Source organism: Coregonus lavaretus (assembly GCF_964263955.1).
Source record: "Coregonus lavaretus genome assembly, chromosome: 18".
Classification (NCBI taxonomy): Eukaryota; Metazoa; Chordata; class Actinopteri; order Salmoniformes; family Salmonidae; genus Coregonus; species Coregonus lavaretus.
In genome coordinates this window covers 24,066,262-24,090,329 of record NC_140005.1, presented here as the reverse complement: position 1 = coordinate 24,090,329, position 24,068 = coordinate 24,066,262, and the positions used below count along the sequence as shown (strand labels likewise).

The 24,068-nt window shown below is 47.5% G+C and overlaps 1 protein-coding gene across 1 annotated transcript in view; it reads left to right on the top strand.

The window, feature by feature from the left end:
• The window catches only part of LOC311145468 (protein O-mannosyl-transferase TMEM260-like), a 29,636-nt gene extending 9,498 nt beyond the window's left edge, over positions 1-20,138 (top strand). The window contains exons 5-17 of the mRNA XM_084181712.1: positions 6,120-6,297; positions 6,564-6,677; positions 6,790-6,969; positions 7,090-7,130; positions 8,258-8,344; positions 11,318-11,426; positions 11,565-11,737; positions 12,463-12,634; positions 12,841-12,980; positions 13,776-13,952; positions 17,485-17,538; positions 17,865-17,949; positions 18,046-20,138. Coding sequence (XP_084037838.1) covers positions 6,120-6,297; positions 6,564-6,677; positions 6,790-6,969; positions 7,090-7,130; positions 8,258-8,344; positions 11,318-11,426; positions 11,565-11,737; positions 12,463-12,634; positions 12,841-12,980; positions 13,776-13,952; positions 17,485-17,538; positions 17,865-17,949; positions 18,046-18,300 — 1,765 coding nt within the window. The 3' untranslated portion in view covers positions 18,301-20,138. The remainder of the gene's footprint in view (positions 1-6,119; positions 6,298-6,563; positions 6,678-6,789; positions 6,970-7,089; positions 7,131-8,257; positions 8,345-11,317; positions 11,427-11,564; positions 11,738-12,462; positions 12,635-12,840; positions 12,981-13,775; positions 13,953-17,484; positions 17,539-17,864; positions 17,950-18,045) is intronic.
• The last annotated feature ends 3,930 nt before the right edge of the window (positions 20,139-24,068 follow it).

Genomic DNA, 24,068 nt, shown 5'->3' with positions numbered 1-24,068 from the left:
TTATGAGGACCCCCCAATGGGCTGATGGGCACTGAGGACTTCAGCCAGAGCACCCAGTTATACCCTCTAAGCTCTTAAGTATGACACTATAATTTATGCTTTTCAATTTGAAAAATAAGCATAAAGGTTTTAGTCATTATCTGTCTGGGGCTTGGTTTGGGTTGAGGCCGTGGCTGGAGTTCAGCTGGCAGACTTGGTATGGTACTGATAGGGCTTGAGGGGGCAAGGGGGGTAGATGGTTTCCGGAATGGTTGCTGGGGGCCTTGGGTGCTTCGCCCGTGCCCGGTAGGGGGGCAGAGATGACGTGCCACGCCCCTGTGGGGTTCCCTCCAGCCAGACCTGGCCCTCAGACTAAATGCCAAGACTGACCAGTCTGCACTCCCTACCTGCTCAGCCCTCTCAGGAACATTTTAGGTAATCTCACTAAATTCAACTATAGTAATACCTATTCTATGTCTGTGATTGACATTTCCCCTGGTTTGTATCCAATCTCCATATAAGTTTTGTTTGTACCTGTACCACAGCAGCATTTTGAGAGTGGTTATGCAAGTGGTTGCACCAGAGGAATAGTCACAGTTTCAAATGCATAGGGACTTATTGCATTGAAGTTATTACATGTTATGCACTTTAATTTTTTTATGGACTTGAAGGCAGTTTCTCCAAAACAGAAAATTGCAAGACCATGAAATGTGTCTGTAATATTCCCAACATAGCAAGCCTTTGATGTATCCATTTAAATGAGTCGGACAGATTGCTGTGTTTAATGTGGTGGAATGTAAATTGATAGGCTTGGAAGCCATTTCTCCCTAAACTGCGAGTTGCGTAAGTTTAAAATGTAGCACTTAGCTTCCCTTTGATTTGTCAATTACAGCGCACTTGGCTTGATCACATGGTTTGATGGCCAAATTGCCCGTCTCCTATGTTATCACACCAGGACTAAACAAGCCTTTGAGGATGGTGGCCATAATTATAATAATTAGTAAATCAAATGTTATTTGTCACATGCTTCGTAAACAACAGGTGTAGACTAAGAGTGAAATGCTTACTTACGGGCCCTTCCCACAATGCAGAGAGAAAGATAGAAAAATGATAACGCAAGTAATACATAAATACACAATGAGTAACGATAACTTGGCTATATACTTGGCGTACCAGTTCCGAGTGGATATGCAGGGGTACGATTGCACTTCCTAGAAATAATATGTGGCCCTATCAGTCCTACAAAAGTCCTCTATACGGTGAGTCTTAAGGAGGACTATAAGAACCTGTGTACCCTGTGAAAGAGGATAATCCAGAGAGCTCAGTATTTGGTGCTCCCTCATTTCACAGTTTATCTACTAACGCTCCTCTGAATCTGTGCTACCTGAGAGGAATCTCTCTCACTCCGTTCCCATGGTAATCCTGAGACCAGAGACAGACGGAGTACTCTGACACAGCCAGTGGAACACTAAAACAACAACAACTGTCTGTCACCACCACCAACATCCAACAATCAGCACTTTTGACACGTTGTGTGATCATACGATTACATAACAACAGGATTCGTTAGGTGCACCAAATGTGCTCCGTCCCCTACCTCCCCCGTCCCCTCCCTCCCTCCCCCATCCCGAAGGCACACCGGCGAGACACTCACCTGCCAAGAGCGGGCCTGTGTGGACCAGCTGATACGTCAGAGGACCGCAGGGCGGGCGGTGTGCCAGACCATGCCTAGCGCCCAGTGCTGTGGCCCAGGCTCCTTATAAGGCCTCCACCATATGGTCCTGATGGTGCTCCCCCTCCCTGCTCCCCGCTGCTGCTCACTCAGGTGGCATGTTTTTCCACAGGGCTGGGGCTGCTGGAGGGACATGTGTGGCGGGGTCATCACTGGATCAGTGTGTGTGTGTGTCTTTATGGGTGCTTACAGTATGTGTGTGTTTGTGGGTAGTTTTATAGGGATGAATGGGGAAGGGGGAAACAGCTGAGAATCCCTCTTTCCCCATCCGCTACCCCCCTGCCAGTGGCCAGGCAGCCCCTCCCTTTCACATCTGTTGTGGTCAGGTAGAATCTACATCAAAGCCCTCAGTGTTCAGAGCCATAGCTTCTCTCAACCATAGATTGAAGAGGGTAGTTGTATTGGTATTGTTTGATTACCTCTTTAAAAGCTCCTATGTTTGGACCTTTGCCCTGTCTGTATGATATCCTAATGTCTCCTAGGACATGAGGCCTCCCTGCTCCTCTCACCCCCATCCTCAGCATGACCAATGGTTCCCCCAGGACTCATCCTGTAATACAGTTAAACAGATGTTTAATGAAGATGTTATTTGCTCATTACTGGCAGTGGGATGGGGATAGAGGGGGTGGGGGGTAGATAGACAGCATAACAAAGTACCAGTTTAATATTCCTCTCGCCTGTGGCCCTGAGATTGTGTCTGCCTCGGACGTCAATATTACATCCCTCACCCACCACAGGCAGTCTTAATAAGGCACCAGGCTAGTAGACGGATCAGACTCGGCAATTACAATTCAGCCAGAATTAGTTAATGGAATCTATAGAGCAACATGTATATATCAGTGGTGGCTGGCTAATGACTTTGTTGGAATAGCTGCAGCAGCAGTATAAAAATGGCTTTCTGTAATAAGCACAGGATTTCTGTCATTTGTTTTTTTCTGTTTTGTGTAATTTTTGTGTGTTGGGCTGGAGATTAAGATGGCATTCTGGGAGAAATTGTCATGTCAGTGGCTGCATTGTTTGAACGGGATTGTGGTGATTAATTTTGCATGCGTTCAGGCAGGCGGGTGCTCTCCTGGAGGAGGGCTGTCTGAGGCACGCTCCACTCTCTAGTCCTTCTGTACCCCTCCTCTTCTCTCTTATCTGCTGCTGTGGTTGCTGCCTCTGCCTGATTGGAGAGTTTAAACAGGAATGTGTGCACATTTAGGAAGGTTTGTTTGCTAGCTACTGGAAGGCTAGGTATTATGAATGCATTTTTATAATGATATGTAGCACCCATAATATCATGTTTATGATCTACTTAAACATGTGTAATGAATGCTTTATAGTAGATAGTTAAATTGTTACCCCTATTTTACCTAGCTTGGCCCAAAAACAGGGTTGCATGTCTTTCCCAAATGTGATACAACAGAGCACTTAGCCAGAAACACTGTCATATTATCTAAACATCCTCAGTGTTCAGCCCACTGTCCTGTCCTGGCCACAGCTAAACCCTGGGGTGTCAGTGTTACTGAGCCAAGGCCAGCTGGAACCTTCTGTCACGCCAGTTCATGGGCTTCATCCTAGCCTCTTCAGGAATGTGTGATTCTTTTCCAGCCATGTCTCTCCCAAAGCACCACTCTCTGGGTGATAGAACAGTGGAGGGCTGATCTGCGATGGCACAGCTGTGGCATTATGTTGTCCCTAGGGTGGTGTGTGACAGTCCATCCCCTGGCCTGGCCCTTTGTGTTGCCTCATTCTCTACACATTCACTACAGACAGGCTGCTGGTGGCCCTTTGTGTAGCGTTATTGAGGCCAGCCCAGGCAAGCGCAAGGCACGAAGGCGTTTGGTGCTGGGCTGCAGTACAGTGCTGGCAAGCCTCTGGCCCATGTTTAGGAACTGAGGGGGTAAATGAGGCAGGTTCTGCTTTGACTCTTCAAAGTGACAGTGGCAAGCTATTTGTGTCCTACTGTCTGTCCATGTAGAGGACACTGGGAACTATATCTGGTTGTATATTGGTTTGAGGACAGGGATTGTGGTTCTGAGTTTTTATGGGTATTTGTGTTTACCTTGAATTAATTTTTTATTCTTCTGGTTACTGACCTACCATTTATACTCTTTTTATGATATTTCTAATTTAGAGTGAATTATTGTATGATTTTGGTAGATGTATTTTACTTTAATAAGAGCTGGATGATTATTGTTCAATTTTCCAGGATTCTTTCCTCTTAATAAAATGTATTTCCACTTCTTAAATGTTTTGTATGTTTCTTTAGCAGGGCAATGATCTCCCAATATCTTCATGAAATACATATAATTTTTTTTTACAGCATTTCTGTTTAGAATTCCTTTGTCATCCAGGTAATTACCCCAGTGATGAGACTGAAACATTCTGGCACACTGGATCAGTTCAGGGTAAAATATCCTCACTGAGATATTATTCTCTTGCCATGTCTCAACCAGACAGTTATTGTCAGTGAGCCACAACATTACAGCACAGCAGCATCCTGCAGCACATTGTGCTTTGATAACAGGAAACATGGCCACAATGGAGTCAGAGTCCCTTCCTCTTCATCTCCCTACCATGGGAGCAGCCAGCCCCAGACTTAGCCCAGAGAATGAGCCATGGAGAGGCTAAGAGACTGACTGGGACCCAGGTGGTCCTCTGCAGACAGACAGGTCATTTAAACCTGAGAGTACACACATCACTGGGTTCTTACACACTGACAGGACCTAGGAGAGAGATGTGTCAGCCTCTCAGAAGGAATAAAGGACCAGGGGACAGGAGTGTGGTTGTGTGTATGTGGGAGTGGGAGTGTGCTTGTCAGGCAGGTCTGTAAAAGCCAAAGCGAGCCTGGTGTAATATCCCCATTACTTCCAGGGACCCCCACTACTGCGCAGCACCCTGCTCTACCTCAAAACCAGCCCCCCTGCTAAGCGTGTGGGCTGGGGTTAATTGCCGCGCAGAGGGGGTAGAATTGAGGGTGCGGGGGGTCCCTGCACCTCAACAAAAGTCCCCATCTGCCCCCCACCCCTTCTTCCTACCCTTCAAGTTACAACTAATTCCAGGAGCAGTGCAGTGAGAAAGACGCTGCTATCTCTTACTAAGACTGGACCCAGACACCCCTTCAACACCCCCCACTACAATCCTGCATCACATAGAACACAGAGCAAAAAGACTGGAGGAAAGGAGAGGGAAAAAAGGAGATGTAGTCAGCAAGCAAGATTTATTTTTTCTTACTCTCCTCTCCCTCTCCTTTTTTCCTGATTTACCGCGTTTTCCTCAGAAAGCTCCATTGTTCCCCTAGCCTAAGTCTCATCAGGCCTTTTGTGGCTGACTATCACAGCGGCAGGGAGAGAGCTGGAAATGTATAAATGGTATCATGCCTTGTGATTAATGGCGGTGCTTATGAGTCAGGTCTGATAACGGGCCTGCTCTCTACTCAATTTCAGATACCGTTAATGGAATCTGTCTTCTGCGATTGTAATGTGAGAGCGCCTAATTTGCTATGGAGCTTGAAGCTGTCACCGGCAAGGGATTGTGGGGTCATAAGGGACCTGGCAGCCGTTTGGCCTGCAGCTTGTATCTGCCGTGCTGAATAGAGCAGCTCTCTGCCTGTCAGTTAGCTGATAGGCTGATGAGGACTCTAAGCCACTCCACACAATGGTGGAAAGGGCCATACTGCCTGACTTTCTTAATTGTGGAGCCCGCTCATATTTCAGAGCCAGCGTGCCGGGGACTGGTCTGCTTTCTTCTTCCTCTTTCTCCCCCCCCCCCCCCTCTCTCCTCCTCAACTATTTTCCTCAGTTTCCTTCATTTCATCCTCACATACTCTCACCCCCCAGTCACACATCTCTTTACTATTTTTATTTTCTTCCCCTTCTCCTCCTCCTCATCATTTGTCGTCTCTCTCCCTCTTCCTCTGTCTCTCTTTCTAGTAAGTGGTGGGTCTTAGTATATGACGGATTATCCCAACTTTGCTTCAGTTACCTCTAAAGAGATGGAGGCAGGAGAGGAAGAAGGGGGAAACTTTTGTGCATACATTATTGAAGTAAAGGACGATATCTCCCATAGTGGTTATCTATGGCAAGCTGCTCTGGTGCTGCTGGAGAGGAAGGTTGAAGGATAGGTATGGGAATGGTCAAGATTTTAGATAGTACATATAGCTACACAAATATACTATTTATTGCAATGACAGGTACTCCATAATTAACAAAAATGTGCAAATGATTTTTTGAGCAATCATATGCGTCGATCCTAAATATGATTTTCAGATCTAGCTTTGGGATAATTACTCATGCCCACATTGCCCGGAGCTGCTCATACCTATGATTGGACAGTTACTCTACAATAAAAAATTTTTTATTTTATTGAGCAGTTACATTTGTGTGTTAACCCCCGTGCCTCACCCCTCTTCCCTCTACTCTAGACTGGCAGGCCCAGGGCCGGGTGCGGTGCTGGCTGGGGGGGTGTTTGCTGTGTCCAGGCTCAGCTGGCAGTGGTCGGTGGTGGCCGAGGTCTTCTCCCTCAACAACCTCTTTGTTGGGCTCCTCTTCTCCCTGACTACCAGCTTCCACTGTGCTGACAGTGCCCCCCAGAGGAGGAAGGTAACCCAGCCCCCGACACACACTCCCTCCACAACTTCCACCCTCACACGGGACAGAACATGCATATCAGCCACATCTCCCAGACCAGATAGACTGGTCCATGGGGATATCACAACTGCGTGCCTCAGGAAACTATACTGTACAACCTATAGAAATATGGTGTTAATTTACAGATTTCATATTTCATCATTTGATTAGTATATTTTTTCAATGACAGAAACGCAGTCTATAATATGATGAATTAAGTCTCCTCTTGTTGTTGTCAGGTTGCCCATTGGGGGGCGCTGTGCTGTGGCCTGGGTCTGTGTAACCAGCACACTCTGGTGTTATATGTGGTGGTCATCATTCCCTGGGTCCTGCTTCAGCTCTACTCTCACAGAGTAAGTTTAACAACACACCACTCTTCTCCATCTGAGTGGCCATAGAGACAAGGTAGAAGAACTAGCCTATCTGTAAGAATGCTGAATAGCTGTTATTGTGTGATTGTGTCAGGAGCTGTCTGTGTGTGGGCTGATGTCTCTGGGACTGTGTTTCCTGGGGGGTTTCCTGCCCTACGTCTACCTGCCTATCTCCTCCTACCTGAACACAGCTCGCTGGAGCTGGGGAGACCAGACTTCCCTCTCAGGCCTCCTTACTCACCTACTGAGGACTGAGTACGGCACCTTCAGCCTGGTACATACTTCTATACATTTAAAAGTACCAACGTACATAATCTATGAGCTTTACCACAAACTCTAGTGTGGGACGTATGGTTGTGATTGATGTGGTTGTTTCTTTCATATGTGACCCTAGGCCAAGATAGAAGGTACCGGGAACCTCAGCATGATGCTACAGTGAGTATGCCCATCTTTATTAGGATATTAATTCACTTTATTTTACAGATGAAGTCATTGCTATAGCATGAATTGTTCTGGTGTCTTGCTTTTAAATGTTGTACATTTGAAGGTCATTCATTGGATAATGTGATCTGTAGAAGAGACAGAGTGGGTTTTGTCATGGTTTTGGCTCTAGACAGACAGGTTTAAACATCACACAAAAACCCATCAGTTCTGTTCTGAAGGAGGGAGGCCATCCATCGCCAGTACTGGAGCCCGTCTCTCCCTCCTCACTCCCAAGCTTTTGTTCTTCCCGTTCCCCTCTCGCCCATCAAAGCAGAACTGAACCTGCTTAGAGGGCCAAATCTCTGTGTTCTGTTTCTCCAGCAGTTTGAAATGATCACTCTGCTCTGGTGTTTAAGCGTGACAAGCTGTGATGACAGACACTGCAATATAGCTGGATAGATTTGTTTTCCTCCAACAACCCCCCCCTCCCCCCCCTTCCGTCATCCAACTTCTGTAATTTTCTATGGCTGACGACGGGTGGGGAGTATGCGTCTTAAGACCCCCCACCACCAGTACCCCGCCTGGCCCTCGCCCCCTTCCATCACCCCCGCTGGTTGATCGACAAGCACACCTTCAAGACAAGGGAGAGAGGCAAGCATGTCACATCGGGGATGTAAACTCCGCTAGAGAAGCTGACACAGTCTCACACACGTATGCACACACACACACACACACACACACACAGTCTCTCTCTCTCTCTCTCTCTCTCTCTCTCTCTCTCTCTCTCTCTCTCTCTCTCTCTCTCTCTCTCTCTTTCTCTCCTCAATATAGAGACTCAATAAGCCGTCAAACAGAGATGGGTATTAAAGAAGATGCTCTGTGACTGACAGGCACTCTGACGGGGGTTGGTTAGAGGACACATTCATTGGTCTCTGTTAATCGGACGGAAGGGTGGGGACTGGGGGTGCATACAGTGAACAGAGTTGGTCTGTTTGATCGGGGAGGGGCACAGTTACTGGTGTATTCCAATCTGATGAAGGGGAAATGAGAGGACATTCAGTAATTGGTGTCCTTCAGTTTGATGGAGGTTAGAGGGATGCAGTCATCAGAGGTTTTTGGTGTGTGTGTGTGTGTGTCAGGGCTCAGCTGGACCACTGTATGGCTGACCTGTCCCTCCCTGTGCTGGTCCTGGCTGGACTGGGCCTGTTCCTCTTCTCCTGGGACAGGTAAGGAAACACCTGGCAGACCAACCTTGCCTCAGGGCAATTATTAGCATTTGGGATGTACATTTGAATCCCTCCATTTAGATATGTTACATTACATTACATTATGCATGGAATAGTCGTCGTACAATATCATATTAAGTTGGTAACCAGTTTATAATAGCAATAAGGCACCTCAGGGGTTTGTGGTAAATGGCCAATAAACCAGGGCTAAGGGCTATATTCAGGCACTCCGCGTTGAGTCGTGCCTAAGAACAGCCCTTAGCCGTGGTATATTGGCAATATACCACAACCCCTCGGGCCTTATTGCTTAATTAACACTCAGAAAGAAAACCCCTGCAAAGTGCACTGATCTCAACATGAGGCTAAAAGCTGTCGTGCTGTCAAGGCGCTGTACAATCAAAAGAAGAAAGGGAGATTTTGATGTGTGTGTGTTTTTTGTATGTCTACTAGTTGTAGTGATGTGTATGTGAATGTATGTATCTGTATGTTGCAGTGCTCTCTGATGCAGTAATTCATTACAGTAGTGGCTATGCTGGGGTCTGTTGGGTGCCGCTGATAAGGCAGAGCAGAGCCAGGGAAACCCATGAGCAGGGCTGTCCCCAGGGCACTGCCCACCCTCTGCCTCGTCCTGGCCACCTCCTGCCCACCTCTGCCTCGTCCTGGCCATCCCCTGCCCACCTCTGCCTCGTCCTGGCCACCTCCTGCCCACCCTCTGCCTCGTCCTGGCCACCTCCTGCCCACCTCTGCCTCGTCCTGGCCACCCCCTGCCAACCTCTGCCTCGTCCTGGCCACCTCCTGCCCACCTCTGCCTCATCCTGGCCACCCCCTGCCCACCTCTGCCTCGTCCTGGCTGCCCACCTCTGCCTCGTCCTGGTCACCCCCTGCCCACCTCTGCCTCGTCCTGGCCACCCCCTGCCCACCTCTGCCTCGTCCTGGCCACCCCCTGCCCACCTCTGCCTCATCCTGGCTGCCCACCTCTGCCTCGTCCTGGCCACCCCCTGCCCACCTCTGCCTCGTCCTGGCTGCCCACCTCTGCCTCGTCCTGGCCACCCCCTGCCTTCCCACCCTCTGCCTCCCCCTGCCTCCCTCTGCCCCCCCCCTGCCTCCCACTGCCTATGCAATTTTTTCCAATTCTCATTTTCATTCACATAATTATTATGTTTTGATTACCACTAGGGGATAGTGTTTTTTCGTTATTTTATAAAACCTTTTACAACCATCCTCTGTGCTGTAATGGTGATGTGAGGCAGAGTTCTTGGCCCCGTCACACAGTGACTCACATGCTGTCATCCAGACCCAGCATTAGGAAAGCAATCATGCTGTGGGCTATAGAACGTGTTAGCTGTGATAGTGAGTCTGTCTACAGGCGGTGTGATGTTATCTCTCCTGTACCTTGATGAATTTGGGAGTGAATTGCACTGGATGTATTTTCATGTACTTGTTGGGAGGGTGAAAATAAATGTGATATTGAGAGAGTAATAAACTCAGCAAAAAAATAAACATCCTCTCACTGTCAACTGCGTTTATTTTCAGCAAACTTAACATGTGTAAATATTTGTATGATAACAAGAAATGGAATAATGTGTCCCTGAACAAAGGGGGGATCAAAATCAAAGGTAACAGTCAGTGTCTGGTGTGGCCACCAGCTGCATTAAGTATTGCAGTGCATCTCCTCCTCATGGACTGCACCAGATTTGCCAGTTCTTGCTGTGAGATGTTACCCCACTCTTCCACCAAGGCACCTGCAAGTTCCCGGACATTTCTGGGGGGAATGGCCCTAGCCCTCACCCTCCGATCCAACAAGTCCCGGACGTGCTCAATGGGATTGAGATCCGGGCTCTTCACTGGTCATGGCAGAACACTGACATTCCTGTCTTGCAGGAAATCACGCACAGAATGAGCAATATGGCTGGTGGCATTGTCATGCTGGAGGGTCATTTTAGGATGAGCCTGCAGGAAGGGTACCACATGAGGGAGGAGGATGTCTTCCCTGTAACACACAGCGTTGAGATTGCCTGCAATGACAACAAGCTCAGTCCCATGATGCTGTGACACACCTCCCCAGACCATGACGGACCCTCCACCTCCAAATCGATCCCGCTCCAGAGTACAGGCCTCGGTGTAACGCTCATTCGACGATAAATGCGAATCCGACCATCACCCCTGGTGAGATAAAACCGCGACTCGTCAGTGAAGAGCACATTTTGCCAGTCCTGTCTCGTCCAGCGACGGTGGGTTTGTGCCCATAGGCGACGTTGTTGCCGGTGATGTCTGGTGAGGACCTGCCTTACAACAGGCCTACAAGCCCTCAGTCCAGCCTCTCTCAGCCTATTGCGGACAGTCTGAGCACTGATGGAGGGATTGTGCGTTCTTGGTGTAACTCGGGCAGTTGTTGTTGCCATCCTGTACCTGTCCCGCAGGTGTGATGTTCGGATGTACCAATCCTATGCAGGTGTTGTTACACGTGGTCTGCCACTGCAAGGACGATCAGCAGTCCGTCCTGTCTCCCTGTAGCGCTGTCTTAGGCTTCTCACAGTACGGACATTGCAATCTGCAGTCCTCATGCCTCCTTGCAGCATGCCTAAGGCACGTTCACGCAGATGAGCAGGGACCCTGGGCATCTTTCTTTTGGTGTTTTTCAGAGTCAGTAGAAAGGCCTCTTTTAGTGTCCTAAGTTTTCATAACTGTGCCCTTAATTGCCTACCGTCTGTAAGCTGTTAGTGTCTTAACGACCGTTCCACAGGTGCATGTTCATTAATTGTTTATGGTTCATTGAACAAGCATGGGAAACAGCGTTTAAACCCTTTACAATGAAGATCTGTGAAGTTATTTGGATTTTTACGAATTATCTTTGAAAGACAGGGTCCTGAAAAAGGGACGTTTCTTTTTTTGCTGAGTTTATATATGGTATTTCTGTGTATATGTCTGTGTAAGGCCAGTGCTCTCATGGCGATGCCTGTCCTTCCTCTCCAGGAGGCGCTGTGTTGTTCCCTGGCTGCTGACAGCCATGCTGCTACTCTACTCCCTGTTCTTCGCCTGGAGAGCCAACCTGGACATCAGCAGACCCCTACTGCTGGGAGTGGTGAGTGGTGAGCCATGAGGCTTGGTTAGGGCAGGCAGGGAAACATGCAGGGAGGCTACAGGATGGGCCTGAGTTGGGATGCCACAGTCTCCTCTGCCCCAGGTAAAAGGCTGTGTCGTGTGTTTGGTCTCTCTGCAGGTGGAGCGGTTCTGGCTCCAGAGCGATGCTGTGGTGTGTGTGCTGGCTGGGTTGGGCCTGAGTTGGACACACACAGGCCTGGAGAGGAGGCTAGGCCATGGGGGTCTGTGGCGGGCCGGAGGCTGGCTCTTCACTGTAGGTCTCCTGGCACACATGGTGCACTCCAACCATCGGTAAGCATCATATCCAGTCAACTGACTTAGGCTTGATGGCACATCCTGTGTGTGGTGTTATAACACTGTAGTATTTTTACCACCAACTGATTTCAAGGTTTGCCGGACAAACTAGAAAATAAATGTTGTCTTGGAGATAGAGGGTCGCACACAAAATGTCTTGAGTATTTTACTCCCAAAACTCACTCCACACTAGTCTCACCTGAGCTAACCAAATAGTTCTCACTGTACTTCAAACTGGAGCCCTGCACTCCACATGCCAGGTATTTCATTATCCCGTCTCTCCTCCCCCCATGGTAGGGGCTAAAGAGAGGCACGGTTAGCACATAGATTTCACTGTGAATGCTGAGTGTGAGATGTTAACCATGAGAGGCAGCAGATTACACCAGCGTGGTGCTGCACTCTGCCAGGCAGGCTGAGGCCGCCATCACACAGCTGCTTTGATCAGGGGGAGAGCCTGGCATACGCTGTCAGACCCATCGCACCTGTCTACCCACGATTAGAGAGGCAGAGCATGGGCTAGGGCTGTGACAACTTACCACAGAGCAACTTGAAAGCATGCATACAGTACATGAACACACACACACACACACAATCCTCAGAAGTGAAGACCTGCAAACACAACCTCACTCCTGTGTACACAAACACACACTTGTTATGTGTCAGTGTGGTTAGAGAAAATAGCTCCCGTTGACTTGTAAAGGTTTGTGTTGCATCCCTCCCAGGGAGTGTGATCAGAGCATTAACAGTGTTGTGGAGCGGTTCGGCAGGGAGCTTCTGGCCTCTGTTCCTCCAGACTCTATCATCCTTACCCGGGGAGACCTCCCAGGGAACTCACTACGCTACCTCCACTACTGCCAGGGGGTCCGGCCTGACGTACACCTCGTTGACCAGGAGGTTAGTGCTGAGCCTTATATTGGGCTTATTTAGGCCCAGGACAACATGACTAGCTTTATTATATTATAATTACAGCTTTATTATAATAGCATTTTAAATGGAACTGAATCTGATACTAAAGACAGGCCGTACATGTTAGACAATAGAGTTGCGATGATGATGATCTCAGTAAGGCTCCTATTGACTACTACTCTCTCCCCCTCCAGATGATGACGTACAGTTGGTACGTGGCCAAGCTGGGCCAGCATCACCCTAGGGTTAATTTCCCTGGCCGCTGGTGGGACCCGGTCCACACTGAGGAGAAGGACTCCTTCAGTCTGGAGCAGTTCCTCTCTCACAACACACAGTGAGTCTGTGAGTGAGTGAGTGAGTGAGTGAGTGAGTGAGTGAGTGAGTGAGTGAGTGAGTGAGTGAGTGAGTGAGTGAGTGAGTGAGAGAGAATACTGCAGAGATAAATACTGTGTCTATCTCTATGGAGAATGCATGGATGGAAAGAATGGACTAGTGAGAAATTGAGAAAATTAATCAAGAGGACTGAGAAAGTGTGAGGAATGGTAAGGTTGAATGGGAGCACTGAGTGGTTGATACAGTGATCGGTGCATGGAGGAGATAAGCCCAAAGACATAACTTCAGCCATCTGTGGGAAAGAATGCAGAGAAATACTGAATACATAATGAGTATATATAATTTACTGTGTGACTGCTGTATCCATCTGACTATAGTAGTCTGGGGATACAGAGAACAAATGGGTTGGACAGGAGTCCTTTAAATGCCAAACCCACCAGGGGGCAGTGTTTGCTTGGCCAACATGAACGTAACCAAGGAAGCAACACTGACCAGTGGGATCAACCCTTTAGGGGACAGCACTAGAGAGGAGAATGAAGCAGTAGGGATGGGAGATGGGAGAGAGCTGAATGGTGTGTGCACATGCTTGTGTGTGTTTGTTGGGTAAGAGGTGGAGGCATATGTGCTTCCCATGTATGCCTATTCAGTTCTATCAGCAGCCACCTGGGCGGAGAGTGAGTAGTGTTTGAGGGGAGATAGATAGCTGGGGGTAGGCCCTTTCAGGGGTTTCCAGCCCTGTGGTTCTGCTCTGCCCACTTCAGAAGCACGGTGCCTGCCTGGTTGTGTGTGTCTGCAGGGGGGCCGTACTGGCCTGCATCGGGCTGCCTGACGGGGACCCCAGCTGGGAGAGGAGCTTCTCTCGCTGGCCCCTAGGCGTGTGTGACCACCTGGTGCCTGCCCAGGAGCACTTCCACCCGGAGGAGTGGGCCCGCCGCACCCGCTACATCTACAACTGGACTGAGCCACACAACAGGTACACAGTACATTACACACATCCCAGAGGGCCCTCTGGAGGGGTGGGGGGGCCAGCTCAGCAGGAGAAGCCTACAGTCCATGGGGAGTCTAAGGGCTTCTGCTAGTCGCCATGGAAATGGTCATACTGTAGACCACATCAAACTCATTCCACGGAGGGCTGAGTGTCTGCAGGTTTTCCTTCCTCCCTTGTACTTGATTGATGAATTAATGTAACTGATTAGTAAGGAACTCCCCTCACCTGATTTTCTAGGTCTTAATTGAAAGGAAAAAACAAAAGAGGAATCTTCTGTTCAGTGATACTCTTTGGTGTTGACTATACCTTCTCTATGTGGTCTTTCACAATACTGGCTGAGAACCGACGTTCCTACGGCAAGGTTTCCTCTGTTCTCCCTGCTCTGATCCAGCAGCTCTTTCTGCGTTATACCAAAGCAAGACATTAGGCCTTCAGCTATTTGAAATGAGACTGAAGATTAAACATAATGAGTTTCTTATTGCGTTTTGTCAATAAGTGTGTCAAAAGTGGAATTAGTCAAAGCTCCATATTCTGTTGCTGTTGCCAGCAGCCCCTCATTCACTGCGATAATCATGGCTGAATACTGTGACATTATTTCCCTCGCCCTCACTACAAGCGTGTCCGTCGATGCCCGCAAGCCAAATATTAGCTCAGAACACTGCTAAAATAGGATTTTGAAGAAGAGGTCAAGTGTTTCTACGTAACAAAATGAAACAGGATATATGGTTCCTTCCATGGCTGATGTGTTGGTATTGTTGCTCTGCCGTCTGATGTTTTGACAGTACTATATACACTACCGTTCAAAAGTTTGGGGTCACTTAGAAATGTCCTTGTTTTCCGAAAGAAAAGCAATATTTATTTTCCATTAAAATAACATCAAATTGATCAGAAATACGGTGTAGACATTGTTAATGTTGTAAATGGCTATTGTAGCTGGAAACGGCTGATTTTAAATGGAATATCTACATAGGCGTACAGAGGCCCATTATCAGCAACCATCAGTCCTGTGTTCCAATGGCACGTTGTGTTTGCTAATCCAAGTTTATCATTTTAAAAGGCTAATTGATCATTAGAAAATGCTTTTGCAATTATGTTAGCACAGCTGAAAACTGTTGTGCTGATTAAAGAATCAATAAAACTGGCCTTCTTGAGACTAGTTGAGTATCTGGAACATCAGCAATTGTGGGTTTGATTACAGGCTCAAAATGGCCAGAAACAAATAGCTTTCTTCTGAAACTCGTCAGTCTATTCTTGTTCTGAGAAATGAAGGCTATTCCATGCGAGAAATTGCCAAGAAACTGAAGATCTCGTACAACGCTGTGTACTACTCCCTTCACAGAACAGTGCAAACTGGCTATAACCAGAATAGAAAGAGGAGTGGGAGGCCCCGGTGCACAACTGAGCAAGAGGACAAATACATTAGAGTGTCTAGTTTGAGAAACAGACGCCTCACATGTCCTCAACTGGCAGCTTCATTAAATAGTACCCGCAAAACACCAGTCTCAACGTCAAGAGGTGACTCCGTGAAGCTGACCTTCTAGGCAGAGTTGCAAAGAAAAAGCCATATCTCAGAATGCCCATCTTAATCTTTAATTTTTATTGGCCAGTCTGAGATATGGCTTTTTCTTTGCAACTCTGCCTAGAAGGTCAGCATCCCGGAGTCGCCTCTTCACTGTTGACGTTGAGACTGGTGTTTTGCGGGTACTATTTAATGAAGCTGCCAGTTGAGGACCTGTGAGGCGTGAAAGTTATTTGTTTCTGGCCATTTTGAGCCTGTAATCGAACCCACAATTGCTGATGCTCCAGATACTCAATTAGTCTCAAGAAGGCCAGTTTTATTGCTTCTTTAATCAGCACAACCGTTTTCAGCTGTGCTAACATAATTGCAAAAGGGTTTTCTAATGACCAATTAGGCTTTTTAAATGATCAACTTGGATTAGAAAACACAACGTGCCATTGGAACACAGGACTGATGGTTGCTGATAATGGGCCTCTGTATGCCTATGTAGATATTCCATAAAAAATCAGCCGTTTCCAGCTACAATAGCCATTTACAACATTAACAATGTCTGCACTGTATTTCTGATCAATTTGATGTTATTTTAATGGACAAACAAATTGCTTTTCTTTTCGAAAACAATGACATTTCTAAGAGACCACAAACTTTTGAACGGTGTTGTATACTCACATTAGGTTTGTGAAAACCTAAACCTGCACACTTGGTTGAACAACATACACTGAACATAAATATAAACGCAACATGTAAAGTGTTGGTCCCATGTTTCATGAGCTGAAATAGAAGATCGCAGAACACCAAAAGCTTATTTCTCTCAAATTTTGTGCACAAATTTGTTTACATCCCTGTTAGTGAGCATTTCTCCTTTGCCAAGATAATTCATCCACCTGACAGGTGTGGCTTATCAAGAAGCTAATTAAACAGCATGATCATTACACAGGTGTACCTTGTGCTGGGGACAATAAAAGGCCACTCTAAAATGCACGCTTTGTCACACAACACAATGCCACAGATGTCTCAAGTTTTGAGGGAGCGTGCAATTGGCATGCTGACTGCAGGAATGTCCACCAGAGCTGTTTCTAGAGAATTTAATGTTAATTTCTCTACCATAAGCCACCTCCAACATCGTTTTAGAGAATTTGGCATTGCGTCCAACCGGCCTCACAAACGCAGACTACGTGTATGGCGTTGTGTGGGCGTGCGGTTTGCTGATGTCAGCGTTGTGAACAGAGTGCGCCATGTTGGCAGTGGGGTTATGGGTGGCATAAGCTACGGACAACGAACACAATTGCATTTTATCGATGGCAATTTGAATCTCACAGAGATACCGTGACGAGATCCTGAGGCCCATTGTCGTGCCATTCATCCGCCGCCATCACCTCATGTTTCAGCATGATAGGCTAATGCATGGCCCCATGTCGGAAGGATCTGTACACAATTCCTGGAAGCTGAAAAGGTCCCAGTTCTTCCATGGCCTGCATACTCACCAGACATGTCACCCATTGAGTATGTTTGGGATGCTCTGGATCGACGTGTACGACAGCATGTTCCAGTTCCCGTCAATATCCAGCAACTTCGCACAGCCATTGAAGAGGAGTCGGACAACATTCACAGGCCACAATCAACAGCCTGATCAACTCTATGCGAAGTAGAAGTGTTGTGCTTCATGAGGCAAATGGTGGTCACACCAGATACTGACTGATTTTCTGATCCACGCCCCTACCTTTTTTTAAAGGTATCTGTGACCAACAGATGCATATCTGTATTCCCAGTCATGTGAAATCCATAGATTAGGGCCTAATTAATTTATTTCAATTGACTGATTTCCTTATATGAACTGTAAAAATCTTTTAAATTGTTGCATGTTGCGTTTATATTTTTGTTCAGTATATATTAACACCAATAATGATACATAATTAATATGATAGTGTGGGAGGAATGATGCATAAGAAAAGGCCCAGAGGTGTTGAGATAAAGAACTGTTTTTGTGTCTGGTTCCAGTTTCCACCCAGGGTCCTGGGAGAGGGTGGCTAATGAGGAGATGTGGCAGGCCAGGTACAGTAAAGAGTTAACATTGAAGACACTGACTCTTTTTTTCTCTGTTACAGTCACTGTATATGTATAGTTTACAGATAGAGCCTCTATGACAGATCACCCTAGTCTGCTAGCTAAAACATCTACATAACCCACTCTGGTGTGGTAGAGCACCAGCTATTCTACATGAAATACTGTTATGTAGCTAGCATCTACATAAATCACTCTATTCTGCTAGTGCATCTCTGCGGATAGATCTCCACGGTTCATCCATCCATCCATCCATCCATCCATCCATCCATCCATCCATCCAGCACTTAGCCTGTGATGTATCCTCTTTGTTTCAGGATGAAGACGGCTTTCTTTCTGTTTGACCTGGCTGAGAGGATCCAGGGAGAAGGGAAAGCACGCTTGTTTGAGCTCTCCTACACAGTGAGTCAGTCCTCCCATAGCAAACATATAGGAGTATGAGCATTAACCATAAGATTATGGTTGTTGTGTACAAGTTGTGTTCTTTGTGATTGGCAGCTGTATAAGGAGATTGTGGAGGCGCACACAGACTACCCTCCCAACTGGGATAAAAACCTGGCCCTGGCCAGCGAGAGGCTCCTGCGTTCAGGGAAGCAGGGCCACAGCCCTGACAGCCTGCTGACCTGCAGCATCCAGCACTTCAGCCTGTACCTGGACAAGGAGCCCACAGACTCCCAGGCCCCCGCCATCCGCACCGCCGTCTCCCACCTGCTGCAGGAGAGGACCAGGCTCCGGCAGAGACCCACCCCGTGAGGTATGGCAGGGTCAGATGGCGCAGGCACACAGGGAGTGGGCTTCAACTGATACTGCAGGACACCATGGAGACTCTCTGAGGAGGAGAGGTCCTCTCAACTCATTGTAGAAAGGAGGTTCCAGTGTGGCAGCCAGGGGATGTTGACTGGCCCCCAGGCTACATCTGGTGCTCTAGCCTCAGGGATTGAACACACCCAGTACAGTGGAGAGTAGACTGGGCTCTTTGAAGGTGTTTGGATACCTGCATTCATCATGGGAAAATGTATGTATGATGACCTGGACCATTCTGTGATGAATAAGGTGCATGAAAAACATCCCTTGTCAAAGACTTGGCTACAACATGGGACCTAATATGGAGGTGGTGCTGACGATGGGGCTCTTTGTGATGAGGTGGGGTTGTCCAGTCAAACAGGAATCTGGCTGCACCTCACACTGCGGGAATGTTTTCCACTGGGGACATTACATGACTTTTGCAGCCTGGACCGAACCAAATCAAGCTGTTCATGTCTCCCCCACACACACACTTTTATTTACTATTTCCCTTTCCCTCTCTCATTTTTCTGTCTCTCTGCATCTCTTTCTCACAGCTTTTAAAGTTGTGATTATGCAGCCGTGGCCTCCTGCTGATTTAGTTATATTTTTCTCCCATTAGGTGTCAGGGCTGAGATTGAGGGAAACCCAATTTGGGTGCAGAAATGGGGGATTAGAGCAGGCTCTTAATCTGTGACAGACTTGTGCAGTGCCACGCTGTCGCTGTCCTGGGCTCTGGGCTCTTAGCATGACCCTGGCTCCTAATCGCCACCGCTGCCCACTGACTATCCATCCATCTGAGTTGGTCCTTTAAAATCTAATGGATTAAATTAGCTTTTTTTCTCTCTCTTTGACGACAGAGCTATAATCCCTCATGGATTTAAATGAAATATGAAATGTCACAATGCCAGGGACCCTTTTAGAGGTGTGTGTGTGTGTGTGTGTGTGTGTGTGTGTGTGTGTGTGTGTGTGTGTGTGTGTGTGTGTGTGTGCTCCTCCTGTGAAACACAGACGCGCAGAGAGGAAAAACACGCACACACACCGAGCAGTGGAGTGCTTTCATCTCCAGAGAGACATTCCGTCACGCAGACATCGAGTTACAACCACAGTCACGCAGACACTCCGAGACGTTGCACCCAGACATGCAAAGGTCCTCAGCAGCACGACCCAGGCTCCTGGACAGATGGACTCAGTCACTTGAGGCTGGTCTGAGAGACATGGTGATTCAGTACACTTGATAACATCTTTAACTACTTTCCTGTTCATTCCTTCTCCCCTCTGTTCTCGTGTAGACTTTCTACCTAGCTTACCGTACACATTCTCAGTCTGTGACCATGCTATTTTACTCTTTCGGGGGCTGGTGTGTTTGATATTTGGGCTTCACTGATTTCTATGAGACCTGGTCTACAGTCACTCTATTTTAACAGCCAGCCAAGCCTGTGTCCTGTCATCTGCTCTCATTGTACTTTTGATGGCATGGACAGAGAGCAGAGCACTAGAAGTGCTGCTCCGGTCCTCTTAGAAAACAAACCTGCCCTCTGCTAGGTCCACGGGGATAGCTGATGAGAATGGGCCTTGCACAGACGGTTCTTCTCTCTCAGAAAAAAAGTGTTTTTCTGCTGTCCAAAGATCCACTTTACATTTTCTCAGAGCTTTACTTTGTTTCTACTGTGTTAGTTAATTTTTTCTATAAGACATTTTATTTCTGGTGTAAGTATATTTACTGATTTATACAAATATGACAAATTTGTATTAAAAGGAGATGCAAAAAAAATCAATAAAATCTATGTGAATCTATAGTAGAATGTACAGGTGTTTGGATCTGCTATTATATATATTTGTGTTTTTCTCTCTCTTTGTCATTTTTCTGTATCATTAGCCTTTTCTCATCTGACGTCCTCAGTTCTGCTTTATTCTCCCTCTCCCTGTCTCCCTCTCCTGTCTCCCTCTCCCTGTCTCCCTCTCCCTGTCTCCCTCTCCTGTCTCCCTCTCCCTGTCTCCCTCTCCTGTCTCCCTCTCCCTGTCTCCCTCTCCTGTCTCCCTCTCTCTCTCTCTCCCATCCCTCTCTAACACCCCTCTGTCCCCCTGTCTCTTGCCCTCCCGCCCCCCTGTCTCTGAGAGTCAGATGCCCACCCCAAATCAGCAAGCTGCTGAAGGATTGTAGGCACCCATGGAATCGTCATGACCACGGATGCAGGCAGGGAGCCACGGCAACGCTGGAATGTGGGGCGTCTGAGGAGATAAGAGCTGTGAGCCCAGCCAGGGAGAGAGGGAGTGGGGAGGGATGCATGGAGAGGGGGAAAGAGAGAAGCAATCCTGTGAATGGGAGACAGAGACGATAGAGAAATAGAATAGCGACGGAGCAGTAGAGAGAGAGAGAGAAGAGGGGGGACATGAGGGGGGCACACTGCAGATGGGAAGCCAGCCTTATTCCTCTTTGCATTTCATTTACATCCCTGGCCGTATCGACCAATCGGATTGGGAGCAAAGCCCAGGGTTTAGGAGGGGAATAAAAAGACAAAATGCCTTTGCTGCTCTCATCCCTCCCTGATAATACCCCTTCTGTTTTTCTTTTCTCTTTTTCTCCCATCTATAAGTAGATACTGTCCGAAATGCCAGCGGAAAAGCGACACCTCCGCTCTCTGTGTATCTCAGATAGACCAAACGGGAGCAGTGGCTGAAAAAACAGCTTTAGCGGCTGGGCCTATATCCTCTGCTCTCTGGCTGGATGGAGAAGGTTGGAGGGGGGTAGGGGGGCTGGTGTTTGGTAACAGAATGGATGGGGGGTGGGAGAGACATAATGTACTGAGCTGGTCACAGATTTTGCCGCATATTACACTGAAAAACGTCCTTGCAGATCAGTTTTCTAAACGGGGAAACCTGTTTCAAGGGTGTTTACTCTGCGCGACCCATTTCTGTGATCATGGCCAATGGCCGTGACTGAACTTGACATATTTTTATTTTTAGCACAGGATTGTTCTTGTTATTCATCCATACTTGCAGGTTTATCTAATGCAGCCGCTCTTGTCGGTTGGTTTTGCACCGTAGGTCTTATAGACAACAGTGTGGAGTGTCCCCATAGTCATGGCTCAGACTCCAAGGTGCCTTAGCACCAGCAGACTAGCTGGGATATCCAAGTTGTTTCCACCTTTTGTCATTAGCTGATTTTATACTATAAGCACAACACAACAAGCCAAGAGTCAAATAGGACACGTATGGGACAAAGCCTGTTCCTTTGTATTATATGTTATAGGTTATTTTCCTCTTGTGGGAATGACTCTGTTGCCATGTTGTTATGTGTGAATTGCCTTGCAGATTGAGTTTGCCATTGCCTTGATGAGTGTGTGTCTCAGTGTGTGACAGTCATTGTTTGAAACCCTGCAAGTACAGTGTGTTTGTGGGTGTACGGAGTGTCTGTTTGTACAGGTGCTAGCAGCTCTCTACATTGCCTTTATGTGCTTGTGTTGGTTTGTTTATCTCCTGTTTACGGAAAGTCTTAAATTTGTGTTCTCCGCCTTTAAGTGTCCCTGCCTGTTTTTAAATGGATTAAGTCATTGTGTTGATGAGTACTTTGTCCATGTATTTTTGTAAGAATATTAGGTCTATTGTGTTGTCACAGGACCTTGTGTTGTTGCTGCTGCTGATATAGAGCTTATTGAAAGGGCTTGTTGTTGAACAGATGAGAATACTTCACAACAGGGACCTACAGCAAAGCATGTAGACACAGGGAGGGAGGCCCTGTTACCTGCTTTCACCAGAAGCCTGGGGAAGATAAAGTCACCTCAGGACCCCCATTACTACACCTCCACAGCATTTTCCTCCTCCACCTCCTCCTCCACCTCCTCATCGTCTCTTTAATAAAGACTTCAACAATAGGGACAGATATGGGAGGGATTAGGGGTCAGGGGGTTGGGGGATTTGGCCATCTACATTTCCAGGATCAATCTTGAACCCTTGCTTATCTCTGGTGCCAGCCCCCACATACCTCCGGTGGGCTGCCTGGCCCTAGCCTGGGTGAGGCCTGGCCCTAGCCTGGCTGTGTTGCTCCTCTAGCAGGGCATGGGGGGCTAGTGGTGCCTGGCTGATAGGAGAGGATCCATGGCTTCTCTGTCCAGGCTGTGGAGGTGGGGAGGGATAAGGGCTTTACCCAGGCAGCCAGGGGCACGGAGGACCACAGGATTTGTGGACAATGGGTTCTTACGCTGTGTCTCTATAGTACACCTCCGCCCCTAAAGCTCGACTGACAGGTGTGTGGGTGTTTTGAGTCTGTTTGTGTATGTGCTTTAAATGTGTATTTTAGTATTGCTCATGTGAAATAACCTCTTTGAGTTATACTCTGCTAACTGAATTTTATCCTAAGTTCCCGTTGTTATCTTGTGTACACACATTTGTTTATTTGATACAGCCCCTCTCCACTACTGCACTTTCTTATATCAAAGACAGCAGTGCAGAGCGTAATTGAAAATGGCTACTGTGGAGAAAGGACTCTCTCCGCATTGACTACAGAGTCAGAAAAAGCCCCTTTCTCCGCTCCCTTCTTAGATCTATTTAAATAATTCAGGAGTAAACTGACAAATTAGGCACCTTTATGGACGCCCCTGGGCCTTTCAGGGGTCTCTCCGTTTCCCCCATACAAGATGGTGCCACTGGGCATGGCATAATATCTCTCTTTGCTTCGAGAGGGGCTGAAGGAGGGGGATTGGTGGGGAGCAGGCCAGAAGGGGTTTCGCCAATCAAGCAGGCCACACTTTCTCCCCCAGGTTCTAATGTTGTGCCACATTAGAGAGCTTGGCCTCCATTTAGGACACAGAGAGGCATTTTCATAATTTGCCGTGTCTCTCGGCTCACTTGGGGTGCCTCTCCTTCTCTCTCTCTTGATCTCTTCTCCCTCACTCCGTGTCAGAATGAGAGGCCTGGGGAAGAAGAGTGATTCATGCCCTTGGTTTCTGTCAGCTGACTGTGTTTCTGCATAAAGCGGCTGGTAGTAGGTGAGGACAGTAATGGTAATCTCTGTAAAACAAGCTCTGTTTAGGACTGAATTACATGTTAAAACATTGTGTTTAATGTCAGGTGTACATCAATACACGTGTGTATAATTTACAACTCACAATAATAAGTAAAACAACATGACCCTATTAGAAATCGGCTCACATTGTTTCTAAACACACAGGTTTTGACAAGTTGCTACTTTTTATTTTGCTTGACACCACCGATTCATGCACAGCACCAGCATGCGTAAGCAATTAATCATGTGATTGGTCACATAATTCACTATCTCAGGGGGGCATTTCACCGCTGACAGACAGACAAGCTCATCTAAAATCCCTCAATTTACAAATGGAAATCCCACCATCCAATTGAGCTAATAGAGGGACTTGAATGGGATAATAAGATGTGGTGTAATACTGTGTAAAAAGCCTGTAATGTTGTGTTGGTGTATGAGCCTGTGTGACTGGGTGTTTGACTGTCTGCAGTGATTACCGGGGCCTGCGGGCCTGGCGGCGTCTCCATGGCTGGGACAGGGCGCTCCTCTCTAGGCTAGAAGATATGCCTGTCTACCCCTGGTGGTGGAGCCCTCGGTACCGGTACCAGAGGTGCAGGAATGAGAGTACACCCTGTGCTCTGATTTCTCTCGGTTTCTCTCTATAACTGCTTCGCTCGCTCTCTCTGTCTCTCTCTCTCTCTCTCTCTCTCTGCTGATGCTGCAGTGCTCGCAGATGTGCACAAACAAGGGAGGA